Source organism: Propithecus coquereli, unplaced genomic scaffold (assembly GCF_000956105.1).
Source record: "Propithecus coquereli isolate 6110/MARCELLA unplaced genomic scaffold, Pcoq_1.0 Scaffold92, whole genome shotgun sequence".
Lineage (NCBI taxonomy): Eukaryota > Metazoa > Chordata > Mammalia > Primates > Indriidae > Propithecus > Propithecus coquereli.
Window position 1 is genome coordinate 2,862,770 of NW_012155507.1, and position 14,207 is coordinate 2,876,976.

Sequence of the window (14,207 nt, forward strand, 5' to 3'; positions counted from 1 at the left end):
AGCTATAGAAGAAAACAAAGACTTGTAAAAGATCCTGAAGTCAAAGAGGGTGTGCTTCATCTTTTTCCTGGTGCTCTCTCACTCTCCCTTACTCTGTATAAGATTTTCTTTAGAATGTTCTACTCTAAATTTTGAAGGGCATAGCCTTATGAATACAGTTTGTTTACACACCATATAGTAGCCTAAACTTAAGTCTAAGTTGACTTATTGCTATACAGATTCAGGTGCATGACTTTAAAACCTGCACCTTCCTCCAACATAACACTTACTTTAAAATCGAAAAATTAATGACATAAGTGTTAATCCTGCTTCTAGATACAATATTATCATTGTTTTCTATTATGTTACAATAATAGTTTATTGTATAATAAATTTTGGAAGGTAGGCATTTTTTTTATAGTGTTCTATCTTCTTTAGCATCTAGTACACCAGTGAATAGGTGATAGTATCTGCATTGGTACACTAGAATCCCTTACCTTTTCTCTTCTCTGAAATCATCCTGAGGTGAAAGAGCCCTAGAATGTGAGTTAGAAAGCCTGGGTTCTTGACCTATGTGCACATTATTTTCATAAAATTCACCATAAGTTATTTGGACTAGTTTTTTTCCTAAATGTCTAACATTTTGTCTTTATACCTATTTTCTGCTCACATAATACCGTGGCAATTAGTATTGCAATTTCAATGTGTGCACTTTCCTTTCCTCTATAACACGGAAGGATGTACTTAGCTTAAGGAGATAATTATTTAAAAAATGAAGGTTTCTGCTTCCCCTCTAGATGGTATTAATCGTTATTCTGAGTGAAAGTGTAAATGCAATCCTTTTAAGGGGGAAATGCCATATTCATTGTATTAATACCAAAAGTCTTTGAACAAGATATTTTACAACACACTTCTGAGGAAAATAGGAAAATAGCTTATTGTGCAATTGAGTTCATTCACAGCTAATTAAATGGCCAGATACTCATTATACTGATTAATTGAGAAAGGTCTCTAGTGGAATGCCTTAAGGTTCTGCATTAAACCACTTCCACATTTCTTGTTATCAGTGGTTTTTAAGAAAATATTTAAAACTGCATGCCTTAATTGACATAAGGATAAAAGTATATGTTACTACCTTGAAGTAAACATTTTTTGAAGTAGCAGGGACTGTACTAAAGGGCTTAAATCAACAAAAGGCAATTTAATAAGAGAAATATTAGACCACTACCTCTAATTTTGAAGGATAAAATACATAGAGTGAGGGAAAATTTGGCTTTCTAGCATGTTGAAATTAAAAAAGACCCAGGTGGTTTGGTTTACAATGATCTCAGCAGAAGTTCAGACTGTGTTGGTAGCCAAATAATCTAGTGAAGGATGGGTGGATAGTCTATATAGACACAAGAGATGTTTAATTCTGAATCCAGAGAGTCTTCCTGGGTTTCAGCATACAGAGTTTACATTTTTAGTGTCATATTACAGTGAGAAATAATTGAACTGATAAAATGAACATTTGCTTTTAGTGTTTGTAAGGGTACAAAGAATAATAGTGTATCTAATTTTCAGAATATATGTATTTGGTGTTACATTTCAAATAAAATTTATTGAATAGTTTTCACTTAGTGGTGGAATAATAATCTAGAAACAGAAAGCCACCTCTGAAACAGTACTGTACAATGTATTTACTGTGAGCTATATAGAGAGACCTGGAAGGCAGTTTATACCATTACATGGCTTCACTATGTACACATAGAGACATCGCCCAGGCCTGGTTCTAAACAGTCAAGTAACTCATGGCTGTTCCTCCAACTAAGCCTTCAGAATTGGACTTAGAATGAAATTATAACTCTACATGGCCACAGTCTCTACATAGTCTGAACCTGCCTTTCCCACCTTAATTTTTGCTACTCTTTCTCTTTTCCCAAGCTTTTAGCTACAGTGGTCTTTCCTCTGTTATTTGAATGCATTCATATATATATCCAAATTCATCAAGTATACCCAAAATAGACTGAAATACCTATAATATGTAGTAGGTGTGTGTATAAAATGCAACTCAAGTAGCATAGTTCTGTTTAGAAAAACATAATACATTTTGTAAATACAATGCTTAAGTGTTATTTATGCTTCTATTTCCCATAGTTGTAATCATCATCTTTTATCATAGTGTCTTCAAAGCCAGAACTTCTGAATTAACTAATTTTAACTGTAAAAGGTTTTATCCATAACATTCTTCCATTATCTTTGAAAATCTAACAAATCATTCATATTTATTTGCCATGAGGATGAGTGATAAGGAAAATATTGATTATTTTTTGTCCACTTTATTAGTGATCATGACAGGCCAGACTAAAACACATATTTCATTCATTTCAAATAAAATTTGCTAAAATATCTGTTGCTGAGAGTCTAGGTAGACTAAAAAGGAATGTGAAGAGAAAAGAAATTGAAGATACAGTGCTGTAGCATGAGTCTGATTAAAGTGAACATTTTCTGAGCTTTATAATAAGTTACCAAATCTTGCATATGGAAATTACAGTTGCTCTTAATCTGCTTTAGAAGACTGATGCAAATATTAACAAGTAATGAACTAACAAGATTGTTTGTTAATTCCACATAAAAGTGCTAATTATACATCATTTCCTGCCTACAGCTAAACCCAAGAGACATCTTCTAAGAAATTGTTGAATAAGCTTCTTCACTAGAAATGTGAGTACAGCTGAGTTGAATGATGAATTTCCATTTAAGGACCTTCATGCTATCTCCCCCTTAAAAAATAAAGAGAAAATAAATACAGGAAAAAAGCAGAGCATGTTAAATGTATTCAGGGAGCAAAATTATTTTGCTCATGGAAAGTGCCTCATTAATATGTTTATAGATGATATTCAACATATGCTTTTAAAGGGTAGGTTTCAGGATGAACTATATTTAGTCTATATTTGCAGGCTTATTATAGTGGATGTTTGTTGTGAATTTCAGTGGTATTACTTTTAATATTTTAATAATATAAGTCATAGCAGTATTTTTCCAAAATATGTTTGAAATATTACCCTGGTGCTTGGGTTTCAGGGTTCTGTGGTTATATTTCTATATTATTCCTGTTAAAAATGTTTGTTATACAGATGCAAGAGAGATGCTTCATGTGAATTTTGCTTTGTAGAAATACCATTAAAGCAACTGCCTCTTGTCAATTATATTTTTAATTTACTATTTCATATGAATCCATTTTCCATGTCTAATGGTAGCTTTTTAGCAGGTAATTTACAGTTGAGAGCCTCCTAGTCTTTGATCATTTGCTGGGCATGTTGAATGGCAATTATTTTTTAATTCTATCAACATTGAAAATGTGATTTTTGTTAAAAAGAAGGATCATGCTTTTTAACAATTTTACAGTCTTATCAGATATGAAGGTGTTTGGAACCATTGGCTATTAACCTGGGTTGCAACTAGCATCTATTGCTTCTGTGGACAAATTAGAAAAAGGCACCCATTCTGGGCAAACTAGAAAAAGTTGCCCTTCCTCAGGTATACTACTTAGCAAGCAGAGTACAAGCTGAATTTCAGTCCACACTTGTACCTCTTTGATAGACATCTTTGTGCAGGGAACAAACTGCACAACTACATGCTTTGTCGGCCTGCTGTGAAGAGTCATTTTAAAGCGTAGGTATCCCAATGTGCTATAGAAAACAATTTATGTTCAATGCTCTACAGTCCAGGTTAGGTTATAAGTAGTTTATGAAACTTAAGTCATCCATGCCTGTCTCAACACCTTATTTTTAAATTGCTTACATTCAACAGGAAACAATGCAGAGGAAGGAGATCTTCAGCCAAAGATTGTGATAATCCTAGAACCACTGGTTTTGCCTAGATCAGAAACATGATTCATTTACAAGCCTCTGACATTTTTCCGGCTACAATTAACACGTGCCAGTCCAGGCTGCAAGAATTAAAACTAGTGTCATTGTAGTTTAATGGAAAATCCAAAACGTGGAAGTTAAAAAGCACGTATATATTGAAAGGGTTTTAAAACTGACCTGTACCAAGTTATTTCGGCTGACCTGTCTGGATTTGACCCCTTGCTTACTTATACCTGTGGAACAGGCCAGACTCCATTTTTTGCTCAGCCTCCTGATTTCTAGTCCGTCCTGGTCAGCCCTAACCCATCAATGCTCAGTGCCTTCCGTCATTTTCTTTCCTGGGTGCTCATTTATTTATTATTAATATTATTGGCACAAAATATCTATAGCATTCTTTTTTCTATTATGTCATATAATCGTTTCTATTTCATATTACTGAAATGTAAGGCTGAAAGATACATTAGGAATCATACATGACCTGCTCTCATCACAACTCTTAACTTTAATTGCAAAAGTTAAAATGTTTATTATAAAATTTAAAAATTAAAGATAGACAAAAAGAAGAAAATTGGATCATACTGTGAAACACATTTGAAACTTTTTTGTCTTCACTTAAAGTGCTTATTAAAGAGTTTTAATACTTAAAATTGTAGTTATCTGTTATTGTTCTCATGGTGGCATTACATTCTGTCATTTGAATGTACCACAATTTTAATTATTCAATTGTCTGTTTTGGAGCATTTAGTTTACCTTAATTTTTTGCTGTTATAATAAGCATATTGTAAGCTAAGACAAACAAATTGTAGCTAAACCTTTATCCATATCTGTGATTCTTTCCTTAGGCTAAACTTTAACAAGTAGAAATCTTGCATCAAAGAATACTACAATTTTAGGCCGGGCGCAGTGGCTCACTCCTGTAATCCTATCACTCTGGGAGGCCGAGGCTAGTGGATTGCTCAAAGTCAGGAGTTCGAGACCAGTCTGAGCAAGAGCGAGACCCCGTCTCTACTAAAAATAGAAAGAAATTATCTGGACAACTAAAAATATATATATAGAAAAAATTAGCCAGGCATGGTGGCGCATGTCTGTAGTCCCAGCTACTCGGGAGGCTGAGACAGGAGGATCGCTTGAGCCCAGGAGTTTGAGGTTGCCGTGAGCTAGGCCGATGCCACGGCACTCTAGCCAGGGCAATAGAGCCGGACTCTGTCTCAAAAAAAAAAAAAGGAATACTACAATTTTAAGGTATTTGTTAAATATTGCAACTTGCTCTCAATGAACATTCTGCTATTTATATTCCCTATTTGCCCAAACCTTCTCTGACAATGAATGTAATTATGTAAAAGAAACATTGCCATTTTGATAGATAAGAAATTGTGTTATTTTAATTTGCATTTATAAAACTATTTATTTTATATTTATTAGTCATTTTTATTTCTTTTTTGCAAATTACCTTTTGATATCATTTATCCATTTTTCTAAAAGGATATGCAATTTTTCTTACTGACTCATGTAAATTACTTATATATTAAGAATATTTAAACCTTTTTCTAGATAAATTGCAAATTTTTCCTGAGTTTCTCATTTGCTTTTCAATTCCGTTTATGACAATTTTGACACACAAATTATTATATTAGTGTGTTCTGATATAGTTTCTGATATTTTTGTCATGAAAAGAAAGATGATGATTACATAGTCACCTATTTCATTTATATTGTTTCCTAGTATTTATTAAGATTTTTCTTTTATTATTTATGTTTATATCTTTAATACATTTGAAATGCACTTTGAAATATGGTATGACAAGAATATTCTGACTTTGTCACATAGTGGCATTTTGGTTTTGGTCAAATCACTAAATCTTTCAAGTTTGTTTCTCCACCTGTAAATTGAGGACCTATCAGACCAACAGAAGAGGTGGAAATTCTAAATAAAGGCTCATGAACGTATGAGAACCTACTGTACCATAAAAGGTATATCTAGTATCACAAACAAAAAAAACTAATTTTCTCTTAGCAATCAGTCACTTCTACAGTTGTTTACTTGGTTTTAATTTTCTATAGCACCCTATGTAAAGCTATTCTCATATACGTTCAATAACTGCACATTGAATAAGTAATTTGTAAGTCCATGGATTCCTTGTTTTATACACTGTTATTATGTTTGCTTGTTTGTTTTGGCTAGAAGAGCTTAAGACCCAAAATTGAATTACATCTTACCAGTTTTCCAATCAAGGGTTGATTGTAGCCTCAACTGCTGGTCATGTTAAAAGAATAACGAACATCAAGTATAGAGAGTGGCATTCAGGCATTGAAATTGCCGCTTTCCTTACATAACTTTATATAAAATGAGTAAAGGAGAAATAAGCTTCTACACTGTTTCCAAGTGATATGTTCATGGGTTCATTTTACTGGAAAGATTAGCATTGTTAACTAATTATAAGCTTGGACAATTTGAGATGCATAAATTACAATAGGTTTGTGAAAATGCCTAGCACTGAAGCAATAATAGCTCATATAAACTCTGGAGAGATTCTTTTTTAACTCATGTCATTCTGTAGATATGGAATTATCCATGCTTTTACTGATGATCTTTACAGACTATCTTATAAGTAATTTTTTAACTAAGACACATTATTTATTAATATATGTGACTATTTTCCTCCAGATGTGACTGATTATTAATACAAGATGTTTTAGAAAAGAATAATTCCATTTATGAATAATCGACCTTTCTTCAGGGCATTAAACACTGTCCTTCACCTATTTATTATAGAATACATTGCTAATCAGCTATTGAGTATCAAAGAGAATTAATAAAATGTTTGGGGATTTCATAATTAAACAAGGTATAAATATTCCTCTGCAGAAAATGATAGAGTACTTGGTTTCTGGATGTAATGTACTTAATTAAAACCAACAACTTTACTTCAGGACATTATAATTTGTATTTATTTATTTTTTATTTCAGCATATTGTGGGCGTACAGATGTTTAGGTTACGTATGTTGGCCCTGCCTCCCCTCCACCCTAAGTCAGAGCTTCAAGCGTGTCCATCCCCCAGATGGTGCGCATTGCATTCGTTATGTATGCATATACCCATCCCTTCCTCCCCCCTCCCACCTGCCCGACACCCAATAAATGTTATTCTTATATGTTCACTTAGGTGTTGATCAGGGAAACAAATTTGCTGGTGAGTACATGTAGTGCTTATTTTTCCATTCTTGGGATACTTCACTTAGTAGAATGGGTTCCAGCTCTATCCAGGAAAATACAAGAGGTACTAGATCACCATTGTTTCTTATAGCTGAATAGTACTCCATGGTATACATATACCACATTTTATGATTTAGTGGGAGGGATGAAAGGCAAAAGTAGGAAATGATCAGTGTACCTCATTGGAAGAAAAAAATAAATTTAGGTTTAAATCTGAAAAATATTCAGAGTCTGGTATATTGGAGAACTTAAAGGGAAAATGTTCTTGTTTGTCTTTAATTCATTGCATACCCACCTCACTAATGAAGTTAATGTGATGATGATGTATTTGCTTGTCAAGGCCAGTTTGGGGGATTAATGAAACTTAAACCAGAAAGTACTTCCAGTTTCACATAGGAAACATGAGATTGGCTGCTAAGGAAAGATGATATTTATAGGAAGGAATGAAGTAACAGAGATAGATTCATTTTTAGGAAGGCTAGATAGAGTTTCTCTAATCACCTCATCCCCACCCCCTCAAATATGTGGCTCCTATACATACTCGTTTCTGTCATGAAACACTTAATTGATCACATTAATTTGTTTTCAAACTGCCCCAGTCTGTCTTCTCTGGATTATATTCTCCCACATCCAAATTTATTATTTTTCCCACAATACTTCCAATTTGCAGCTGCTTCCTGTTCTTAAGCATTTCATTCCTTCTCAACTGACAGTGTCCCTGCCCCTTTCTATTTTTAATCTTCTTTCTCCACCTGTCTTTTTCTTTCTCACATGCACAAACATCATCCATCAACCCCCATACTCTCTGTGTTGCTTTATCTCTGAATCACGGCTTTTACAATCAGGATGTTGGATGGAGTCAGTTATAAATGTATATTTCCTAATAAATTATATGATCAAACTCCATTAGGCAGATAAAGTCCTAAATTGTGGGAATGATGGATCTTTGACCTTTTTATTGTCTTGTTTTACTTGGAGGAAGGGGATTTTCAGAGTAGAGAAAAATACAGTATACATCTGTAAAGTACTGCAGGATACTGGTTCATTCCCAAAAAGCTATAGTCAAGATACTTTCATGAGAACAAGTTTCACAGAGAGTTGCTTTAAGAAACGTAAATGCTAAGAAAGTTTTTCTGAGTGGCAGTAAAGTCCCCAAAGGTGAGTGAGAAAGCATTGTATTTAATCATCGTTTAGCACTAGTAGCACCTTTTCAAGCACTTAAGGAAAAGATTGCATAATTAAGTACACTTTCTCTGATTTTTCAAATCTAGATTTGATTTGATAAATGCTATACATTTTTTATTATTATAAGAAAAAAACGAGTATCACCAGAGAGAAATACACTTAATTTAGCATTGGCACTTTCTCTTTCTATGGGAATATTACTCAATCCAGCTCATTATAAATAAGACACTCAAGGTTTTGTGATAGCTATGGAATTAGCTTATGGTATGAGGTAGTATTTTTTAACTGTCTAAAATGTCTTTTATCTCTGGCTTTGGCCTTTTGATCTTGAAATAGAGTCATTTCACATAGTGCTATATATAGGGCCTTTAAAAATGAACATCTCTCAGTAATAATTGTTGATGCAAACCATTGTTATAGTACAATGTGATAATTATGAGATAATTATTTTCTTCCCCATTACATATTTGATACCTAATTATTTGTTGACAACTACACAATAAACCTCTTGTTCCATAGTGGAGGAAGACAGCACTATGATCTCGACCTTAACATTCCGATGAAAATAAATTATTTAGTCCTGTTTAGTGTTTTTCTTATAATAATTTTCAGAAGAATGAGGTGTAATTTTAATGTCATTCGGGCCTATGAAAAACTATAGACTTTAAAAATTTCATAACTTTGAACTTTAACCTTTTCAGTATTCTATACTTTGATTGGCTGCATGTGTACCTTTCCCACCCGGGCTACAGAAGTTGTAAACAGTGGAAAATAGAAATGGCTAATGAATCATACTTTGGGACATGTAAAAGGTCAAAGTTGTACAGTTTATTATTATCTTCTAGAGAATATATAGGACATTAAAATTCGGATGCTACAGTCTTGTGACAAAGAATATAATGAGAACTATAAATAATAAACAGTACAACATGAATCTTCTTGTGACAGTGATTATCACTTAGAATAGGAAATACTTAACCCATTCCCATTATTATCAGAACAAAGGGCCACTTTGTTGATGTTTATCTTTCCCTTTTGCATTTAGAAGCCATTTAAGCTACAGAGAATAAAGAGAAAGAAAATACATTCACGACTGCTGAAAACATTGTTTTATGAGCACTTTCCAAAATGAATAGTATGTCATGGTATAGGATTAATATCAGTTCATATTCTGCCAGAAAAATCTAAAAATAGCAATTTTAAGGCAACTTATCTGTTTAAAAATAGATGTTTTTCTGTCATTGAAGATATTGTCATGTGTGATAACAAAGTAATCCAGTATTTCCAGAAAGAAGCCATGAATAAACAAAAATATGTGCATTTTACTTGCATTTAACAGCATCATCCCAGGCTTATTTGATATGTACATTCACTGAAACCTGTTACATAGGCACAGAGCTCTTCATAAACTAAAGAAAACATATTTATCCTGCACCACAGAGGTATAAATAAAGCTTCAATGTCTCAATTTGCTAATGGGTATTCTTTGATGCTTACTGTAAGTGTTCAGTGTTTATAAATGACATAGAGAATAACAAACACACCCAGGATGTTAGAAAAGAGAACAGAGAGTGGAAAAAGAGCTGATTTTGTTGGTGTCACTTTCTTGTTCTAGTAAATTTGTCATGGACTGCTGTAATTAATTGTAAGTAAAGTCTTTCTTAGCATTGATCTGAGCAATTTACTTCCTTTGAGAAGGTAAACGGATCTTGTTCTGCCGTCACTTACCACACCTTTTGGCAACTCTCTCGAGATGCAGCACTGCTATTGACACAACTTGATTTCTTGTCAAAATATCTTTTAACATCTGGCTCAAAAGGTATTTTTGGTCACTATAGGCATGCCAAACTTCTCTGTTGATTAAGGCTGAAAATTCAATAAGTGTTTGGTATGCTGGGACTAAGCTACCTCATAGCGAGCAGCTGTCAAATGATTTACTGAATACTTCTTCCCAACCCACCACAGCGAATTGATGGAATCATGCCAGCTTCAGGACATGTACATAGTGAGGGCAATTCTATCATGCACTATCCAGATGCTCCTGCTAAGCTTTGCATTACAACCTGTACATTTAGAATGACCTATTATGAAACGAATGGAGAAAAAGAAAACTCATGAATCTATGTGTCCTTTTTTTTGCCAGAGTAACAGAGAACCCATTGTTGATGCTAAAAACACATTAACGGTTTTGCTTCTAAGGTAGGCATCCTTATCTACAGGTTTTGTAAGCCTCTACCTGACTGGTTATATCACCTACACTATCAGGACTTGGCATGAAAAATGCTTATTTGAAGAATTGTCCTCTGGAGACATTTCCAATTTAGTGGTTGTTCATGTACAACTGCACTATGTTTTAGGGCACTTTACTATTTAGTGAATTAAGTTGTACAGTGGTCAATATGTCCATCCTTCCATCCTGTATGCTGTGCCCATATCTTTGTCACTTGAAATTGCAAAAGTTACCATCTGGGAATTTTGATAATCTCACAGAACTGTCATTATAATGGGATGCTGTATCAAATTATGAGGAATACAAACACAGCAGTGTCTGAGAAAATAATTTCATGTGAGTAAAATATTTTCATTTGCATTTAAAACTTTTGAGCATAAAGCAGCCCTTTGTTCAGACAATGGGTGAAGGGATTAGCCCTGTTCCACCTTGTTTTGGCACTCTTACTGACCCAGCCTTGTATATATTATGTACTTAGCAACAGTGAAAATTTGAGAGGCAAACATTAGTTCATGTTGAAGCAGTAGACTAAAACTATCCCATCTATCCCCCTCCTTCTTTCCTGACCTTTCAGCCTGGCTCTGCTTCTGACTGTGAAATGTTGGTTTAACAGAAATTCTCACCTCAGTTTCATTTGGCTCCTTTTACCATTAGTGCATTTTTCTCTATTGTCTGGACTTTGGTCTGCCTCCATGGACCTTATCTTAATTCACTCACCCAGCTCTGAGCAACACTCTTAGCTGTAGGTAGGTAGGAATTCCCCAACCTAGGCTTGCCCTAGCAAGAACTCAACTGCCCCTCACCCAGTCACGCTGCAAGACAATTCAATAGAAAACTGTGGTAAGGATTTAACTAAGCTAGTTAGAAAACACCAACAAGTTTGTTTCTGTTTTAATTACCTAAGGGTAGAAAACAAAATCCAAGGTTTAGGCTCTTGGATGGCATTTAAAATAATTCACAATATTTTAAACTTCAGAATCTTTATTAAATCTGCAAATATGTAACGCACATTAGTGCTAAACAGAGTGTGAGAGGGGACAGGGTTAATATAAAAAGCATAAATTAGTTAAATTAGTAACCTTCACTTCTTTTCCCAACCCCTTTTTTCCTCCTTCCTTTTTTTTTGGCATTAGTTGTGCTCTCTCTTTGAGGCTACAGGAGCCGGCATTACCCCAGAATGGAAATGGGCAAAATGAGAAGGCAGTAGAGGACCAAACATTGGGGGGGCAGCGAAAGCAATAGGCATAGCAAGAAATGGATTGAAGCTCGGTGGTATAGGAGGTATGAGGCAATGAGCAATAGAGCAAGATGGTAAACCTGGACTACCGGAAGACAATGGGATAGGCCTTGGCCAATTATCCACAGGGTGCCGTGGGCCCCTAAGTGGGAAAGAAACATGAGCCAGCCTTCCCTTACTGTACATTCTCGTGTTACCTGGAGGCACCTCCATCAGTATCCCTGATCTGAGGGAGGGGAGATGTGGAGAACCTCTTACTTGCGGGCCCCGGGGTGAAAAGAACCCTTTACCTCTTGGCAAAGTCAAATCTAACCTTGCATTATTGCCACCTCTCTCAGTGCCCCCAGTGCTGACCCTTGTGCCTCCTACTAACAGTCTGGGAGGGCTGCCAGAAACTTCCTGGGACACAATAGAATCCTGTCCCTTCTGCCTCCAGCCTGCCAACCCCTCAGAGCTGTTTACTTCTGCTGTTGCTAGGGACTCTTCTGCAACAGCAGGTGGTGGCCCATACTGGTGTCTGAGAGCTCTGGAACTATCCACAGGAATGCAGGATCCTGTTCTCTGAGAAGGACGCTCCAGCTGCTCTCTTGCCAGATTGGTCAGCACATTGATGGGAGGTCTCAGCTGGATGTGAGGGTGGCCCCAGGGCTCTCCATCTTCCTTCGGTATCGAATTAGGACACTGCAGAGGCATGTCGTGGCGCAGCTCCCGGTTCCCATTTTTGTCCACAGCTACCACTATGGGTGAAGGGGCGTGCCCTCCAAGGCTTGCAAAAACAGAAATTAAAAATCAATAAAACTGTAAATACAGTGACCAGAAAATATCTAAAAGATGTGATTGACTGAACTCACAGAAATATACCAGGGAAAAATGTACATATAGTCAAAACAAATCTTTCCTCAGCCCACTAGCCTTTTCTGAGGCTTCTCCTTAAGCACCAGGCTACATGATTGCCCATCATGGCTACCCAGCTGCCCTACTCCATTTCTCATTCTTCCACCTCCTCTAGGAAGCAAGGAAGCCTCGAAGACCCAAGTAGCTTACTAGTAGGCATGTAATTGGAAATACCAGCTCTTTAAAGTCCCTGTAGGATCTATGAGCCACTAAACCCAGCATTCAGATTTTAGCAGGAGTGTTCTGAAAAGTCTTCTGAGGGACAACATATTTTCCTTCACGGAATTCAAAGAAATGTTAGTTATGTTAACAAACACTCCAGTTTCTATTTTTGAAGCATCATTCAACTCTCACCAAATTTTGTTAAAATTTCCTTTCATTCAACCCATACCACATCCTAGAGTAAGAGTTTCCTTATGTTTAAGCCCCACTGTTTAGATTAGATTAGGGATGTGCAACTTTTGTTTCAAAATTACACTTCAAAATCATCACTCTTAAATCCAGTATTCTTAGTACCTAAATTTATATCCTTCAACTTTTTGTCTGTGAAAACCTCCCACACCTCCTCCAACCCACTTGTCCCTGATCCCAGTTACAAACTGTCTTTTGCCTTCAAAATTGAACAGTTGTACTCAGTTTTATACTTACACATTTTCAATACAAGCCATGGATAAATTTTATCAAGTTAGCCTTTGTGAGGTGGTGGAGAAAACCAGCTGAACGCCCACACTGGCCAACTCAGTCTGGAGAAATGACTCGTGCTTCTGCCGGAGAGAGGCTTGGCAACTCAAATGAAGCCAGGGACCAACTGCTTCTTTCTAGATTTGGAGTTTTCTTTCTGGGGTTACGGTTGCTAGGGAAGGGAGGGAGAAAAGGAGTGAGAAGGGGGAGGAGATGAATCTGTGACACTCCTTTGAAGCCAAACATGGGACTGCTTTCTGCACAGCAGTGGATGGATGGTAAAGGCATTTGCTACATTAATTCTGGTGCAGGCCAATTGGAAAGACAAATCATTTCAAGGAGGATTTAGAAGAGTCATGGAGGCATGATCTTCTGTTAAGATTTATATCTGAAGTTTTAGTTTTAAAATATAATTGTCAAATCTCCTCCTTGAATTTGGAAACACAAGCATAGAGCAGTGAACCATGCCTAATCTTGTAATTTGAACTTCTAGTTTGGGGAGATGCATTTTATTAACTTGGTGGGGAACAGAGATTTGGGGGGAGGGCTAAATTGTTTTTCATTCTGTGAAGATGAAACAAAAATAGCACTATAAAATTGCATCTAAGGATCATCATGGCTTTTATTTCGTAGCCCCTCAATTTGCAGTTCTTTCCTTCATCTCGTCTTCTGGTTTATCAGTTCTGTGTGTATATTTCCTGTAATAGAGCTCTGGAGATTTCTTTTAGGTGGTGAGGTGGAGAATAAAAGGCATAAAATGTATACTAAGTTTATGAATATTAGCTCAGATTTTGGCTGGTAACTTTTTTGCATAAAGTATTTTTTATTCTTTCGCCCTAAATTTCATCCATTTCCCCCACTTTAAGCAAGTATACTTCCACAGCTTTTATTCTATGCTATTGATCTACAGATTAATTGCTCTGAAATTACGATGACCAT

General features: G+C 35.7%; 1 protein-coding gene across 1 annotated transcript; it reads right to left on the reverse strand.

Annotated features, from left to right (window-relative positions):
• Positions 1 to 11,585: 11,585 nt before the first annotated feature.
• Positions 11,586 to 13,255, reverse strand: PRR32 (proline rich 32). The gene is made up of 2 exons (XM_012664844.1): positions 13,236 to 13,255; positions 11,586 to 12,459 (listed from the first exon to the last, which is right to left on the reverse strand). Exons 1-2 carry the CDS (start codon positions 13,253 to 13,255, stop codon positions 11,586 to 11,588), a joined length of 894 nt encoding a protein of 297 aa, XP_012520298.1.
• Positions 13,256 to 14,207: the final 952 nt, after the last annotated feature.